Here is an 18,059-nt window from a genome sequence, read left to right on the forward strand (position 1 = left end):
CTGGTGAGAGAGATGGATCTTCAGGTGACAGAAGCCAGTAGATCTCCAAACTTTATCAATGCAAGAAGACCAACTCCACGGCATATAGTAGTGAAGCTAGCAAAAGTCAATGACAAGGAGAAAATACTAAGGACAGCCAGGCAAAAGAAACTAACCTACAAAGGAACCCCCATCAGGCTATCAGCAGATTTCTCAGCAGAAACTTTACAGGCTAGAAGAGAGTGGAATGATATATTCAAAAATCTGAAGGACAAAAATCTACAGCCGAGAATTCTCTACCCAGCGAAAATATCCTTCAAATACGATGGAGAAATAAAAACTTTCCCAGATAAACAAAAATTAAGGGAGTTCATTGCCACAAAACCTCCTCTACAGGAAATCCTCAGGAAAACCCTCATTCCTGAAAAATCCAAAAAAGGAAAGGGGCTACAAAACCAAGAGCAGAGGAGATAAGTAGACGGACAACAACAGAGAGTAGCAGCTCTACATCAGAACAGATTAAACCATGGGACGAGAAACAAAGGAAATTGAAGAAAACCAGAAAACAAGACACAAAATGGTAGTGGTAGGCCCCCACATCTCAATAATCACTCTAAATGTAAATGGATTGAACTCCTCAATCAAAAGACACAGAGTGGCAGGATGGATCAAAGAACAAGATCCAACAATATGCTGCCTCCAGGAAACACTCCTCAGCCCCAAAGACAAACACAGGCTCAGAGTGAAGGGATGGAGAACAATACTCCAAGCTAATAATGAACAAAAGAAAGCAGGTGTCGCTATACTAATATCAGACAAGGTAGATTTCAAAGCAAAACAGATAAAGAAAGATAAAGAGGGACAGTATATAATGATAAAAGGGACTCTCCACCAAGAAGACATAACACTTATAAATATATACGCACCCAACACAGGAGCACCAAAATTTGTAAAGCAACTCTTAATAGAACTAAAAGAAGACATCAACAACAATACAATAATAGTAGGGGACCTCAACACACCATTAACACCAATGGACAGAACATCCAGACAGAAAATCAACAAGGAAATAATAGAATTAAATGAAAAATTAGACCAGATGCACTTAATAGATATATATAGGACACTTCATCCAAAAACAGCAGGTTACACATTCTTCTCAAGTGCACATGGAACATTCTCAAGGATTGACCATATTTTGGGAAACAAAGCAAACATCAATAAATACAAGAGAGTTGAAATAATATCAAGCATCTTTTCTGATCATAATGCTATTAAACTAGAAATCAACTACAAGAAAAAAGCAGAGAAAGGTGCAAAAATGTGGAGACTAAACAACACGCTTCTCAACAAACAATGGATCATTGAAGAAATTAAAGAAGAAATCAAATATTATCTGGAGACCAATGAAAATGAGAACACGACATACCAAATCATTTGGGATGCAGCAAAAGCAGTCCTAAGAGGGAAATTCATCGCAATACAGGCTCACCTCACTAAACAAGAAAAAGCTCACATAAGCAACCTCAAACGACACCTAACAGAACTAGAAAAAGAAGAACAAACAAAGCCCAGAGTCAGTAGAAGGAGGGAAATAATAAAAATAAGAGCAGAAATAAACGATATTGAAACAAAAAAGACAATAGAAAGGATCAATGAAACAAAGAGTTGGTTCTTCGAAAGAATTAACAAAATTGACAAACCCCTAGCCAGACTCACCAAGAAAAGAAGAGAGAAATCGCAAATTGATAAAATTAGGAATGACAGAGGAGAAATCACAACAGATACCAATGAAATACAAGAGATCATAAGAGAATACTATGAAAAACTGTATGCCAACAAATTGAACAACCTGGAAGAAATGGACAAATTCCTAGACTCCTACAATCTCCCCAAACTGAATCAGGAAGAAATGGAGAATCTGAATAGGCCAATCACAAGTAAGGAAATAGAAACGGTAATCAAAAACCTCCCCAAAAATAAGAGTCCAGGACCAGACGGCTTCTCTGGAGAATTCTACCAAACATTCAAAGAAGACTTAATACCTATTCTCCTCAAACTGTTCCAGAAAATTGAGAAAGATGGAGAACTCCCTAACACATTCTATGAAGCCAACATCACTCTGATCCCCAAACCTGACAAGGACAACACAAAGAAGGAGAACTACAGGCCGATATCACTGATGAACATAGATGCAAAAATCCTCAACAAAATTCTGGCAAACCGAATACAGCAATACATCAAAAAGATTATACACCATGATCAAGTGGGATTTATACCAGGGACACAGGGATGGTTCAACATCCGCAAGTCAATCAACGTGATACACTACATCAACAAAATGAAAAACAAAAACCACATGATCATCTCAATAGATGCAGAGAAAGCATTCGGCAAGATCCAACACCCATTTATGATAAAAACCCTCAATAAAATGGGTATAGAAGGAAAGTACCTCAACATAATAAAGACCATATATGATAGACCCACAGCCAACATCATACTCAATGGACAAAAACTGAAAGCCATCCCTCTGAGGACAGGAACAAGACAAGGGTGCCCACTTTCACCACTCCTATTCAACATAGTACTGGAGGTGCTGGCCAGAGCAATTCAGCAGGAAAAAGAAATAAAAGGAATCCAAATAGGTAACGAAGAAGTAAAACTCTCGCTGTTTGCAGCCGACATGATCTTATATATAGAAAACCCCAAAGAATCCATAGAAAAACTATTAGAAATAATCAACAACTACAGCAAAGTAGCAGGGTATAAAATTAACGTGCATAAATCAGTAGCATTTCTATACACTAACAATGAACTAACAGAAAAAGAACTCAAGAACTCAATCCCATTCACAATCGCAACGAAAAGAATAAAATACCTTGGGATAAACGTAACCAAGGAAGTGAAGGATCTATACAATGAAAACTACAAGACTTTCTTGAAAGAAATTGACGATGACATAAAGAGATGGAAAGACATTCCTTACACATGGATTGGAAGAATAAACATAGTTAAAATGTCCATACTACCTAAAGCAATATACAGATTCAATGCTATCCCAATCAGAATCCCAAGAACATTCTTCACAGAAATCGAACAAACAATCCTAAAATTCATATGGGGCAACAAAAGACCGCGAATTGCTAAAGCAATCCTGAGCAAAAACAAAGCCGGCGGAATCACAATCCCCGATTTCAAAACATACTACAAAGCTACAGTGATCAAAACAGCATGGTACTGGTACAAAAACAGGTCCACAGATCAATGGAACAAAATTGAAAGCCCAGAGATAAAACCACACATCTATGGACAGCTCATCTTCGACAAAGGAGCAGAGGGCCTACAATGGAGAAAAGAAAGTCTCTTCAACAAATGGTGCTGGGAAAACTGGACAGCCACATGCAAAAGATTGAAAAGTGACCATTCTTTTTCACCACACACCAAAATAAACTCAAAATGGATCAAAGACCTAAAGATCAGGCCTGAGACAATAAGTCTTTTGGAAGAGAATATAGGCAGTACACTCTTTGACATCAGTTTCAAAAGAATCTTTTTGGACACTATAACTCCTCAGTTGAGGGAAACAATAGAAAGAATAAACCTATGGGACTTCCTCAGACTAAAGAGCTTCTTCAAGGCAAGGGAAAACAGGATTGAAGCAAGAAAACAGCCCACTAATTGGGAAAAAATATTTACATGCCACTTATCCGACAAAGGGTTAATCTCCATAATATAGAAAGAACTCACACTGATTAGCAACAAAAAAACAAACAACCCGATCAAAAAATGGGCAGAGGACATGAACAGACATTTCTCAAAAGAAGATATGAATATGGCCAATAGACACATGTAAAGATGTTCATCATCGCTAATCATCAGGGAAATGCAAATCAAAACTACACTAAGATATCACCTTACACCCGTTAGATTGGCAAAACATCCAAAACCAAGAGTGACAAATGTTGGAGAGGATGTGGAGAAAAAGGAACCCTCATACACTGTTGGTGGGAATGCAAACTGGTACAGCCACTATGGAAAACAGTATGGAGATTTCTCAAAAAGTTAAAAATAGAAATACCCTATGACCCAGCCATCCCATTACTGGGTATCTATCCTAAGAACCTGATATCAGAAATCTCAAGAGTCCGTTGCACCCCTATGTTCATCACAGCATTATTTACAATAGCCAAGACGTGGAACCAGCCTACATGCCCAGAAACTGATGATTGGATAAAGAAGATGTTGTATATATACACAATGGAATACTACTCAGCCATAAAAAAAGACAAAATTGGCCCATTCACAACAACGTGGATGGACCTCGAGGGTATTATGTTAAGCGAAATAAGCCAGTCAGAGAAAGACGAACTCTATATGACTCCACTCATAGGTGGAAGTTAGTATATTGATAAGGAGATCTGATCGGTGGTTACCAGGGAAAAGGGGGGGTGGGGGGAGGGCACAAAGGGGGAAGTGGTGTACCCACAACATGACTAACAAAAATGTGCAACTGAAATCTCACAAGGTTGTAATCTATCATAACATTAAAAAAAAAAAAAAAAAAGAATGAAATTCTGATACAAGGCTACAACATGGGTGAGCCTTGAAAACATTATGGCAAGTGAAATAAACCAGGCACAGAAGTACAAATGTATGATTCCACTTATATGAGGTACGTAGAATAGGCAAATTCATAGAGATTTATTTAATGGGGACAGAGTTTCTGTTTGGGATGATTAAAAAGTTCTGGAAATGGATATGGGATGATTGTGCAACATTGTGAATGTATTTAATACCACCAAACTGTACACTTAAAAGTGATTAGAATGGTAAGTTTTATGATACGTATATTTTACCACAATAAAAAAAATTAAGAAAATACAGTAACTGAAATAAACTCAATGTTCTCGAACAACAGAATGGAGAGGAGAGAGGAATGAATCAGTGAACATGAGAATAGAAAAGTAGAAATTACCTAATTTGAACAACAGAGAGAAAATTGATTGAAAAAATGTGAACAGAGGCTCAGGGACAGGTGAGACTATGACAAAACATCTAACATTTGGATCATTGGAGTCCCAGAAGGAGAGCTAAGAGAAGGTGGGGCTGAAAAAGTATTCAAAGAAGTAATAGCTAAATATTCCTCAAATTTGTCAAAAGTCATAAGACAGATTAAAGGTGAGTGAACACCTACCAGGAGTCTCCCAAAGAAATCCACACAACAATATTTCATATTCAAACTTGTGAAAACTAAAGACAAAAAAAAAAAAAAAAGATCCTGAAAGAAACCAGAGAAACAATTTATTACCTATAGGTGACCACCAGTTCATATGACAGCAGATCTGAAAACTTGGAGGTCAGAAGGAAGTGACACATTTTTCAAGTGCTAGAAGAAGAGACCTCTCAACCCAGTATTCTGTATCCAATGAAAGTATCCTTCAGAAATGAAGGGGAATCAAGACATTCTCAGATGAAGAAAACTAAGAAACTAAGAGAACTGGTTGCCAGTGGAGCTACCCTAAAAGAATAGCTAAAGGAATATCTAACTAATGATGAAAGAGAGAATCTTGGAAGAATAGGAAGGAAGGAAGAATAACACGTGGAGCAAAAATAGGAGTAAATGCAATAGAATTTCCTCTTTAGGGGTGGGGGATTCTAAATTATGTTTGTCAAATGTAGTTCTCAATGCAGGGAGAGGCAACATTTAAGACAATTATTTTATTAATAGAGGAGGGTAAAGGGACCTAAAGGGAGGTAAGGTTTCTTCACTTTGCTTGAACTGGTAAAATGTAGGCTGTGATAAGTTGTGAATATATAATATAACACCTAGAGCAACCACTGAAAAGCTATGCCAAGAGATATACTCAAAACACTATAGGTACATTAAAGTGGATTTCTAAAAAATCTCAACTAACCCACAGGAAGGCAGGAAAAACAACAGAAAACAAAAAAAAGTCACACTTGAATCTTAACATGAAAGTAATTACATTAAATATATATAGTCTAAATACATCAATTAAAAGACAGAAACTGGCAGAGTGGATTTAAAAAACCTAGCTTTAAGTTGTCTACAAGAAATACACTTCAAATATAGCAATTTGGCTATGTTGAAAGGTTGAAAGGCATACAGACCTGAAAGGAAGAAATAAAACTGTCCCTGTTTGCAGATGACATGATCTTCTACCTAGAAAATCTCATAAAATCTACAATACAGAAACTAGAAATAATAAATGAGTTCAGCAACTTCAGAATACAAGGCAAACATATTGTGTTTATGTATCTTAGCAATTAACATGTGAAAATCAAAATTAAAAGTGCAGTACAATTTACAATTACTTAAATAGAAAGTGGAATTCTCAGATGTAAATCTAACAAAATAAGTATGAACTTGTATTCTGAAAATTACAAAAGGCTAATTAAGGAAATCAAAGACGATCTAAACAAATGGAGAGACATATCATGTTCATGGATTGGGAGCCTCAACATAGTAAAGATGTCAATTCTCTCCAATCGATATACAGGTTTAATGCTATTCCAAGCAAAAACAATTTTAAAAAAGAGTAATAAAGTGGAAAGAGTCATTCTCCTTGATTTCAAAACATAATATATAGCTACAGTAATCAAGACTGTATGGTATTGCTAAGATCAATGATGCAGAATAGAGAATCCAGAAATCGCCTTACTTAAGTACAACCAAATGATTTTTGACAGAGGTGCAAATGCAGTCTGATGGAGTTGAAAAACAGTCTTTTCAATCAATGGTGCTGGAGCATTTGGATATCTTTTAGGGAAAAAAGTGAGCCTAGACCTAAACCTCACACCATATACAAAAATTAACACAAAATGGATCATAGATTTAAATGTAAAATGTCTGAAACTTTTAGAGGTAGCGTAGGGGAAAATCTTCAAGACCTTGGGCTTGGTGAAGCGTTCTTAGACATCACACCAAAAGTATGATTCATAAAAGAAAAAGTTGATAATTTGGACTTCATCAAAATTTAAGTCTTTCACTCTATGAAAGACCCTATTAATGGGATGAAAAGACAAGCTATAAACCATGTTTCTGCCATAGGAATAATGTTTAGAACATGAAGAACTCTCAAAATTCAACAGTAAAAAACAATCTAATTGGAAAATGAGCAAAAGACATTAAGAGCTATTTCACAGAAGGCTATATGGTTGACAAGCTCATAAAAAGGTGTTCATTCTTTCTAAACATCAGGAAAATGCAAATTAAGGCCATGATGAAATAACAACGCACACCTATAAGAACAGCTAAAATCAAAAGTAATGACAATACCAAATGCTGGCAACGATGAGAAATTGGATCACTCATGCATTCCTGGTGGGATTGGGAAATGGTACAGCAACTCTGAAAAGTAGTGTAGTTCTTATAAAACTAAACATATATTACCATACAACCCAGCAGTTGCGCTCCTGGGCATTTATTCCAGGGAAATGAAAACTTGTATCCACTCAAAAACATGAATGTGTTTTCATAGCAGCTTTATTTGTTATAGCCAAAAACTGAAAACAACTAAAATTTCTTTTAATTGGTGAATGAGTAAACAAATTGTGGTAATCCATACCATGGAATATTACTCAGCAATAAAAAGGAATTAACTATTTTTTTCTGCTTTTTTCTCCCCAAATCCCCCCAGTACATAGTTGTATATTTTAGTTGTGGGTCCTTCTAGTTGTGGCATATGGAACGCCACCTCAACGTGGCCTGACAAGCGGTGCCATGTCCGTGCTCAGGATCCGAACTGGTGAAACCCAGTCCGCCAAAGCGGAGTGTGTGAACCCAATCACTCGGCCACGGGGACGGCCCCAGAATGAGCTATTGATCCACGTGTCAACTTGGACAGATTTCAAGGGCATTGTGCTGAGTGAAAAAGCCAATGTCAAAACATCACATACTGTGATGTTTATCACTTTTTTTTTTTAAAGATTTTATTTTTTCCTTTTTCTCCCCAAAGCCCCCCGGTACGTAGTTGTATGTTCTTAGTTGTGGGTCCTTCTAGTTGTGGCATGTGGGACACCACCTCAGCGTTGCTCGACGAGCAGTGCCATGTCCGTGCCCAGGATTCGAACCAACGAAACACTGGGCCGCCTGCAGCAGAGCGTGCGAACTTAACCACTCGGCCACAGGGCCGGCCCCCATCACATGATTTTTTAATATAACATTATTTTTTTTTGAGGAAGATTATCCCTGAGCTAACTACTGCCACGCCTCCTCTTTTTGCTGAGGAAGACTGGCCCTGAGCTAACGTCCATGCCCATCTTCCTCTCCTTTATACGTGGGAGGCCTACCACAGCATGGCTTTTTGCCATGTGGTTCCATGTCTGCACCCGGGATCTGAACTGGCAAACCCCGGGCCGCCGAGACGCAAAACGTGTCAACTTAACCGCTGCGCCACCGGGCCAGCCCCCTATATAACATTCTTGAAATGACAAAATTATACAGATTAATGATTGCTAAGAGTTAAAGATGGGGAGGGAGAGGATATGACTATAAAGTGCTAAAAGGAGGGCAATCTTTGTGGTGATAGAATCATTTTGTATCTTGTTGAGGTGATAGTTAGCAATCTACATATGATAAAATGGAATAGAACAGTGTGCACACATTGTGCCAATGTCTATTCTCAGGGTTTGATATTCTACTATATTTATGATGCAGCTATTGGGGGAAACTGAGTTAAGGTCACATAAGCCTTATCTGTACTACGTTTGCAACTTCCTGTGACTCTTTAGTTATTTCAAAATAAAAAGTTTTTTTTTTTTTAAAAAAAAGCTTTTTGATTACCTATTATCTGTCAGAAATTTTACTTGAACTTTTCTAACTACAATCCTGCAAATTATGGGTATTCTCTCCATTTAACATATGAGACTCAAGAGGCTTCCATTTATTTTTTCTGAAGTCAAATGCATCTCTTAGGATCAAGAAAATGTAGTAAATTGCCAAGATTAAGTAATTGGTAAAGAACTGCAACAGGATTTGAACCTGTCTACCGAAGCCCACGTTCTTTCTACTACTAAACTGCATCTTCTAAAGTAATTGTGTAATTGAGTAAAAGTAGGGCTTGATGTCAGAGTATTTGTTTTTATTTTATTTGTTTTATTTATTCCATTTAACAATAATTTGAGCATTATATGCTAGATCGTATAATAAATGATACAGAAATGAGAGGTATGTTGATACAGAAACTAGAGACACAGTCTCTTAAGTTACTTAGAATTTAGTGGAAGAGATAGGGAAGTAAACAAATGATTATAATGCATCTTATAAAATACTAAGATAAATGTACATAAGATTTATATATAAATATACAAGTTAAATCTATACAAGATTTGTATATAAATTTATATAAGAGGCTTTATGGGAGCACAGAGAGGAGAAGCATTTAAGCTGTCCTGGTGCAGTGAAAGGTTGTCAAACATTTATAGTGTGTTCTTGTTGCTCAGAAATGTGGCACTGTAGAAGCTGTGAACAAAGACAAAAAGACATAGATGGATGAGGTTTATGTTTGGTTATCCCACATCCTATAGTTAAAAAAAAATACGAGTAATGAAATCTTAGATACTAAGAGTAGGGAAAAATAAAGAAACTTAGTGAAAGCATGGGATGAGACTAGCAAACAGACAGGAAATCTTTGTGCAGAGTTTCTGTGCTAGTTGCTAGAGGTGGGCTGCAGATTGGCTTTAAAATTCCTGGAGACAAAGGCAAAAAGGACATTTTAGTTAAATACGTCACAGTCAACAGAGTAAGAATAAACCAGGTATCCAAAAGAAGTATATGTTTTCCTGAAATTGATTCCTGAGCAAAGTTTTCCCTGAGGATTCTTGTAAAGAGGGTTCTGTGACATAGTATATAACATTTTCAATAACTTCCCTAGTAGAGGTTTTAAAATGAGTTTCATGAGATTGTTTCTTATAGTGTTTCTGGAGCTTAGGTATATATTGGGGATGGTGGAAAGTTAGGCTGGACAGGTCAGTAGGGCTTGGATCTCAAATGGCATCTTCTCATCTTATTCTCAGTGTGATGGAGCGCCATATGGTTACAGGAGTTATCTCAAATTTTCATTTTCAAAAAATTTTTAGCTGTATATGGGAGAAGGCCAAAAGAGAAGAGAGTAGGAGGTATTGCTAAAATTCAGGCCAGTTGTAGTAAAAGACTCAACTAAGGAAATATGTACATTTACAGTTTCCCTTTTTGTTTTTTTTTAAACTCTTCAAAGTTTCTCTTGTTTTCTGGATTTGATAATTTATACTTTTTACCTCTAAATCTCAAAAGTTAGCATGCCTTAGAAAATGCCAAAGGAACAGTTGGATTTAAAATAATGGCTTTTGTTGTGCTTCTTGGCTTCTATTTTTTGAGTATAATAAATGTCATTGCAGCCTATTTAGCTAAATAATTCATGACTTTTAGGATATTTCCTTATATAGTGACAAATTATAGATAAAGTTTGTATTTTAAAGAAAACTTTATGGATTTTGGTGGTTTGGAAAGAGCCATCTCTATAATTATTTGAAAAGAGTAAGGTCAGAGCAAGAATACACTTAGAACTAAGAATAACGTTAGATGAGGAATTTAGCAATTTTAGATGTTCCGTAAGACCGAGACTTTTTTTTCTTCTTTTTACATCTTCCACATCAAGGCAACACAGTGCCTTGAGTACAGTAGGTGCTCAATAAATGTTTGTTACATACACAATGAAAGAAAAATGCTATGGAAAAGGACCTTTGTGCCACCATTTTATCTCATAGGTATTTCTGTTACAGCACTTAACATGTTGTATTTGTATTTTCTCAAGTAAACAAATTCTCTGAGGGTAGGTACCTAAGTTATCTTTGTATCTTTGGAATTTCACATAGTTCCTGACATAATCATTGTTCAATGGATCTAATATATTTTTTTTCCTTTAAAGGCATTTGGATACCTTCGTGATAGAAAAGGCCCTTTTCTTCACCTGTTGATGGTTTGATAGTGGGCTGGGAAGGAAAGCTGTGGTCCTCCACATTAGTCAGCAAATACTTGATTGATTTGGTATTTAGCTTAGTCAAGTAAGTTATTGATATGTTCAAAAGGACCTTTCTAAAGAGTTAACATATTTTGGTAACAATATTTAGAAATTTAATCCTGAAGAACGCTTAATTGATGGTATTAATTATTAAAATTAAATAATTTCAAGACTGGTTCTTTTTACAGATGTAAAAATTTTGCCATTTTTCTAATAGTTTGGTTAAAATCAATAATAATTTTTTATTAAACTGTAAATTGTCTTGAAAGATGTAGCTATAAACCTTTAAATTTTCATTTAATATATTTTTTCAGATGGGTAATATATGGTACAAAATTAAAAAAATAAAAAAAGATATGTAGTTAAGTCTTCTTGCCAGGGAAGCAAACTTCCCTTCCTGATTCCACTCACCTAGTTGTTCTCAGAGGGAAGCTAAGTAAATGTTTTAACGTGGTTATTTTCTTTTATAACAGATTGAAGATCTCAAACAGACAAATCATGGCTTGGAAGAATATGTTAGGAAACTCTTGGATAGTAAGGAGGTGGTAAGCAGTCAAGTAGACGATTTAACCAGCCACAATGAGCATCTTTGTAAAGAATTGATTAAAATTGACCAACTAGCAGAGCAACTAGAAGAAGAGAAAAATTTTGTGGTGGATACCGCCAACAAGGAACTTGAAGAAGCAAAGGTACTAGATTTACCACTGATCAGGATTTTAATTCTGCTTTAAACATCATGTAATTATAAAATGCAGTGGAAAAGTGATATTCTAATTTATATCATTTGAAAACTTTTTAGATATTATATTTTAAATGTCTATTTTAAGGATTAAATTATATTGTATCTCACATTGTGTTTTTTCTAAAAATTTTTGCTCAAAAAATTTCCTAAGAAATACGGAGTCATGGTAAAAACTGCAAGTAACAGGGATGTTCTGTATAGAGAACATTTCTCTTCCTCCCTGATCCTTCTCTACTCTGCAGAGATAGCTACCACAAATAGCTATATACATATATTTCCATCCTTTCTTTCTGTATGTTTTCACACAATTTATTTCACACTTTACAAAAAAGGTCTTTTTAAACCAAAGTTATTTTCTGTGAAATTTGTCAATCTTTACTGACTTCCGAGTTTTGATCCTTTTTCTTTGAAGTTCTCTCCCTTTTTAAAATTTGAATAGACTTTATTTCTTAGCGCAGTTTTAGGTTCACAGCAAAATTAAGCAGAAGGTACAGAGATTTCCCATATATCTCCTGCCTCAACACATGCATAGCCACCCCATTATCAACATTCCTCAGCAAAGTGGTACATTTGTTAAAATTGATGACTCTACATTGACACATCATTATCACTCAGAGTTCATAGTTTACATTAGGGTTCACACTTGTGTTTTACATTCTACAGATTTGGACAAATGTATCCACCATTATGGTATCTACCACGTATTGTCACTGTCCTAAAAATCCTCTGTATTCTGCCTAGTTTTGATTCTTGTTTAAGAAGGCCTTCTTACCGCAAGACCTACAAAAATATTTTCTACAGTTTTGCTACTTTTTAAAATTTTTTTAAAGTTTTAATCCTTCTGGAATTTCTTTTTGTTCTAATATAAGGTAGGATTGATTAGTCCTTTCTGTAGTCACTGATATGAAGTGCCATTTTAACAGATATTCAATTCTCATATGTGCATGGATATGTTTCTGGACCATTTGCTTTCATTGATTCATTTGCCATTTTCTCTGCCACTACCACGTTATTTTAATTACTGTAACTGCATGATATTTTGATAAGCATTTTATTTTTTGATTGTGTTTTAGTACTCTGCCATGAAATTTAGAAACTGGGAATTTAAACACAATTATAAAATGAGGACAGTTTCATTTCTCATTGCTGCCTAATGGCTTATAAGTAAGACACAGAGTGTATCTGAAGGCCAAAAAACAACCTGTTGAATTTTTAAATGGTAATGTGTGAATGTGCTTATTTGTCTTGATTTTATTAATCACTAAATTAGTAAGTTGTGTTTGAACTTACTAATGTGTGTAGAAGATAGTTTTCCAAAACTAATGGTTGTTACATGTTATTTCTTAAACGTCCTTTTAATGTACTTTTCGTAGCATATAATAAAGCTACTGTTGGTAGCATAAGATAAAGGAATTAATGATCAGATTGAGAACATAGGTGGTAGTGAAAGTATTGTTACAGTAATTTGAAATATAAGAGCACAGTTAATGAACTCTAGGATGGTATGTGTTTACATGCAGTAACCTCACTTAGACTGTGTAAAGGATGTGTGTCTAAATTAGTGAAAAGTCTGAATAATGGAATATTTATATAATTGAAGTTTATTACTTTAATGTAAGGACACAGTCTTCTCTAACATTGTTGCCTGGAGGATGTCCTTAGGAGAACTACTTGAGAGAGTAGATAAGAATGGTTTGTTTTTAACTTGTGGCTTATTTATCTGGCAATGATTGTTACCAAAGTATTTGAAGGACATTTAAAAGTAGCTTGAATATTTTAAACATTTCTCAATAAACTCTTTTGTTTGTATTGTTTCTTTAAGAATAGTTATCCTTCATTCATAGTTTAATGGTAAGTTGAGTTCAGTCTTAACTATGAAAACTATCAAATTAACCCTGGATTAATGTTTTATTGTGTCTTCCTTGTTTTCTTCCTCAAATTAAAAATTAACTGCATGACTTCACGGATGTTGGAAGCCTAGTTGACCAAATTCCCACGAAGAGTGCCTAGTTTAGAAGTCATCAATTTTAAAGGGTTGTTAGAGTCTGTGTTCTAGAGAGAGAGTGAGTACCCTGTCAGAGTGGATCCTCTGGTATCAAAGGGGGAATTTAAGGAATGGAAGATATCTAAAATAAAAACACTAGGATTTACCTAAACTGAAAATATTAAATTCATAGATGGCAATTCTGCCTGGCTCAGAAAAAAGAGTGTTTCTGGGAATTAGATATCCATATATAATGTGGAACATTGGGTGTATTTGAGAATTGGAAAGCTATTCGGGGAAGAAGTTGGCAGCAGTCTTAGAGTAGAGATAGCATTGCTGATGCAGGGAAAACATTGGAAACTTAAGAAAGAGAGGGCAAAATGGAACTAGGTCCTTTGGGTTGGTAGAATGCCCTGCAAAGAAATCACCAACCTCTGTAAGTGAATGTTACAGGTAGAATGGGGCTTAGAGAGATGCATGACCAGTGTTGGGGATATAAACACCAATGCATATTGTCATCATTCTTAAGTCATTGGGTGTGTAGTTTAGGTATCCAGTTACTGGGGAGGGATTCCTTGCCTGATTTGTGGGATAAGGCTTGAAATGAGAATTTCTAATTTGAGAGCTGAAAAAGAATGTTTGAGTTCCTAAACTATTTTGAGATTATACTCTAGATATGTGGAGGTAGAGTCTGAGGCTAAAGCTATTGTTAGTTTGTCTGGAATTGAGATAGATAGTATTAAAATTATTTACTGGGAAGAGTTTACTTGTAGTTAGTCATATTTTCAAAGGTCAACAGAGTAACTTCTTCCATCATTTTTGAGTATTTACTATTGTGTTATCTATTGCTATGTAACAGATTACTTCTAAATCTTAATGGCTTCAAATGACAGCGTTTGTATCTCACAGTTTCTGTGAGTCGGGAATTCAAGTGCAGCTTAGCTGGGTAGTTCTGGTTCATGGTTTTTCAGGAAATTGTAATCAAGATGATAGCCAGGCTGTGGTCATGGCTTGACTGGTACTGGAGAATTTCTTACTCAAGTGGCTGTTGGCTTTTGGCAGGAAGCCTCAGTTCCTTGCCAGGTGGACCTCTCCTTAGGGTTCCTTGATATTTTCTTCATGGCAGCTGGCTTCCCCCACGAGCCAGCGATCCAAGAGAGACAGCAAGGAGGAATCTGCAATGCCCGTTAGGCCCCAGTCTTAAAAAGTTACATACCATCCCTTCTTCCATATCCTGTTCGTCAGAAGTGTATCAGGTGTATACACTGGAAGATGTATCAGAATTTGTGGACGTATTTTAAAACCACCATGACTATGTATGCCTCTTTTTATCTTCTCATCTTGAGTTGTTTATCGTTCATGCCTTAATACAATGTTTCCTAGATAATCGAACATACTTTTTTGAAATATGAAAAAGCCAAATTGTAATTTTACCATGATTAGTTTCTTTGTACAGTTTACATTTCTAATTAACATAGGCCCCATTATTGGACTGGATCTCTGGTAGCCCTTGTCATCATTGTAACCTTTGTATGTGATTCAATCAAAAATATTTCAAAACCTACCATGTAGAAGCATAGTGTAAAGTCTATTAAAGTTTTTAACCCCCGCCCCCCATTTACTCCTTCTCTCTCTCCCCTGCTTTGTTTTTCACTGTGGCGTTTCCCTACTGCTTTTCCCCTCCCTCACTCTGCTCCAGCCACACTAGCCTCCTTACTAGTCCTTGGAATTTAGCAGACAGTCTTTTGCCTTACGATCTTTGCCATTGCTGTACCTTCTGCCTGGAATGTTCTTCTCCCAGATTTTTACGTGGTTGACTCTCTCCTTCCATTAAGTCTTTGCTCAAAGGTCGCTTTTCACTGAGGACTTCCCCATTGCCTTATTTAAAATGCCAACCTATTTCTCCATAAACACTCCCAATGTCCTTAACTCTGCCCTTTTTTTCTAATGTACTATATAATTTATTTGTTAGGTTTATTTTTTATTGCCTACCCCAGCTTGAATAGTGAGGTCCTCAAAGGCAGGGATCTTTGTCTGTTTTGTTCACTTTTTTATCTCAAGTGCCTAGAACAGATGTGAATGCTCATTATATGTTTTTCTTTTTCTTTTTTTTTATTGAGTTAATCGTAGGTTACAATCTTGTGAAATTTCAGTTGTACATTAATGTTTGTCAGTCATGTTGTAGGTGCACCACTTCACCCTTTGTACCCACCCCCCACCCCACCTTTCCCCTGGTAGCCACTAATCTGTTCTCTTTGTCCACATTTTTAAATTCCTCATATGAGTGCAGTCATACAGAGATTATCCTTCTCTAACTGGCTTATTTCACTTAACATAATTCCCTCAAGGTCCATCCATGTTATTGCAAATGGAATGATTTTGTTCTGTTTTGCAGCTGAGTAGTATTCCATTGTATATATATATACCACATCTTCTTTATCCATTCATCTGTTGATGGGCACTTAGGTTGCTTCCATGTCTTGGCTATTGTAAATAATGCTGCAATGAACATTGGGGTGCATAGGACTTTTGGAATTGCTGACTTCAAGCTCTCTGGATAGATACCCAGTAGTGGAATAGCTGGGTCATATGGTAGTTCTATTTTTAATCTTTTGAGGAATCTCCGTACTGTTTTCCATAGTGGCTGCACCAGTTTGCATTCCCACCAGCAGTGTATGAGGGTTCCTTTTTCTCCACAACCTCTCCAACATTTGTTACTATTAGTTTTAGATATTTTTGTCATTCTAATGGGTGTAAGGTGATATCTTAGTGTAGTTTTGATTTGTATTTCCATGATGATCAGCGATGATGAACATCTGTTCATGTGCCTATTGGCCATCAGTATATCTTCTTTGGAGAAATGTCTGTTCGTGTCTCCAGCCCATTTTTTGATTGGGTTGTTTGATTTTTTTGTTGTGAGAGTTCTTTATATATTATGGATATTAAGCCTTTGTCAGATATATGACTTGCAAATATTTTTTCCCAGTTAGTGGGTTGTTTTTTTGTTTCAATCCTCTTTTCCTTTGCCTTGAAGAAGCTCTTTAGTCTGATGACGTCCCATTTGTTTATTCTTTCTGTTGTTTCCCTTGTCTGAGAAGACATGGTGTCTGAAAAGATCCTTTTAATACTGATGTCAAAGAGTGTACTGTCTACCTTTTCTTTTAGAAGCCTTATGGTTTCAGGTCTCACCTTTAGGTCTTTGATCCATTTTGAGTTTATTTTGGTGAATGGTGAAAAAGAATGATCAATTTTCATTCTTTTACGTATGGCTTTCCAGTTTTCTCAGCACCATTTGTTGAAAAGACTTTCTTTTCTCCATTGTATGCCCTCAGCTCCTTTGTCGAAGATAAGCTGTCCTTAGATGTGTGGTTTTATTTCAGGGCTTTCAGTTCTGTTCCATTGATCTATGCATCTGTTTTTGTACCAGTACCATGCTGTTTTCATTACTGTAGCTTTGTAGTATGCTTTGAAGTCAGGGATTGTGATGCCTCCTGTTTTGTTCTTTTTTTCTCAGGATTGCTTTAGCAATTCGGGGTCTTTTGTTGCCCCATGTGAATTTTAGGATTCTTTGTTCTAATTCTGTAAAGAATGTCATTGGGATTCTGATTGGGATGGCATTGAATCTGTAGATTGCTTTAGGTAGAATGGACATTTTAACTATGTTTATTCTTCCAATCCATGTACATGGAATGTCTTTTCATCTTCTTATGTCATCATCCAATTCTCTCAGAAAGGCCTTGCAATTTTCATTATATAGGTCCTTCACTTCCTTAGTTAAATTTACCCTGAGGTATTTTATTCTTTTTGTTGCGATTGTGAATGGTATTGTGTTCTTGAGTTCTTCTTCTGTTAGCTCGTTATTAGAATATAGAAATGCTACTGATTTATGCAAATTGATTTTATACCCTGCAACTTTCCTGTAGTTGTTGGTTACTTCTAAGAGTTTTCCAATGGATTCTTTGGGGTTTTCTATATATAAGATCATGTTGTCTGCAAACAGTGAGAGTTTCACTTCTTCCCTCCCTATTTGGATTCCTTTTATTCCTTTTTCTTGCCTGATTGCTCTGGCCAGGACCTCCAGTACTATGTTAAATAAGAGTGGTGATAGAGGGCATCCTTGTCTCGTTCCTGTTTTCAGGGGGATGGCGCTCAGTTTTTGCCCATTGAGTATGATGTTGGCTGTGGGTTTGTCATTCATTATATGTTTTTCAAATGACACAATCACTGTCTGACGTATATTTTATGTTTATCTTTTGTCTTTCTCTTTTCACCTAGAATGTAAGCTCCATGAAGGCAGAGATTTTTGTCTATTTTATTCACTGCTATACCC

At 36.0% G+C, this 18,059-nt stretch overlaps 1 protein-coding gene across 31 annotated transcripts in view; it reads left to right on the forward strand.

The window, feature by feature from the left end:
• TSGA10 (testis specific 10) overlaps nucleotides 1-18,059 on the forward strand; it is a 122,191-nt gene that overhangs the window by 14,251 nt on the left and 89,881 nt on the right. For 17 of the 31 annotated variants that reach the window (XR_011525878.1, XM_070572012.1, XM_070572030.1 and 14 more), the window contains one exon: nucleotides 11,477-11,692. Coding sequence is in view for 4 of the 31 variants with exons in the window: in XM_070572004.1 (XP_070428105.1) it covers nucleotides 11,477-11,692 (216 nt within the window). In the remaining 27 variants the exon portion in view is untranslated. Of the gene's footprint in view, nucleotides 1-10,910; nucleotides 11,047-11,476; nucleotides 11,693-18,059 lie in introns of all 31 variants that reach the window. The other 14 variants (XM_070572016.1, XM_070572031.1, XM_070572025.1 and 11 more) reach the window with 1 other exon arrangement.

The sequence above is a fragment of the Equus przewalskii genome, chromosome 14 (assembly GCF_037783145.1).
Source record: "Equus przewalskii isolate Varuska chromosome 14, EquPr2, whole genome shotgun sequence".
Lineage (NCBI taxonomy): Eukaryota > Metazoa > Chordata > Mammalia > Perissodactyla > Equidae > Equus > Equus przewalskii.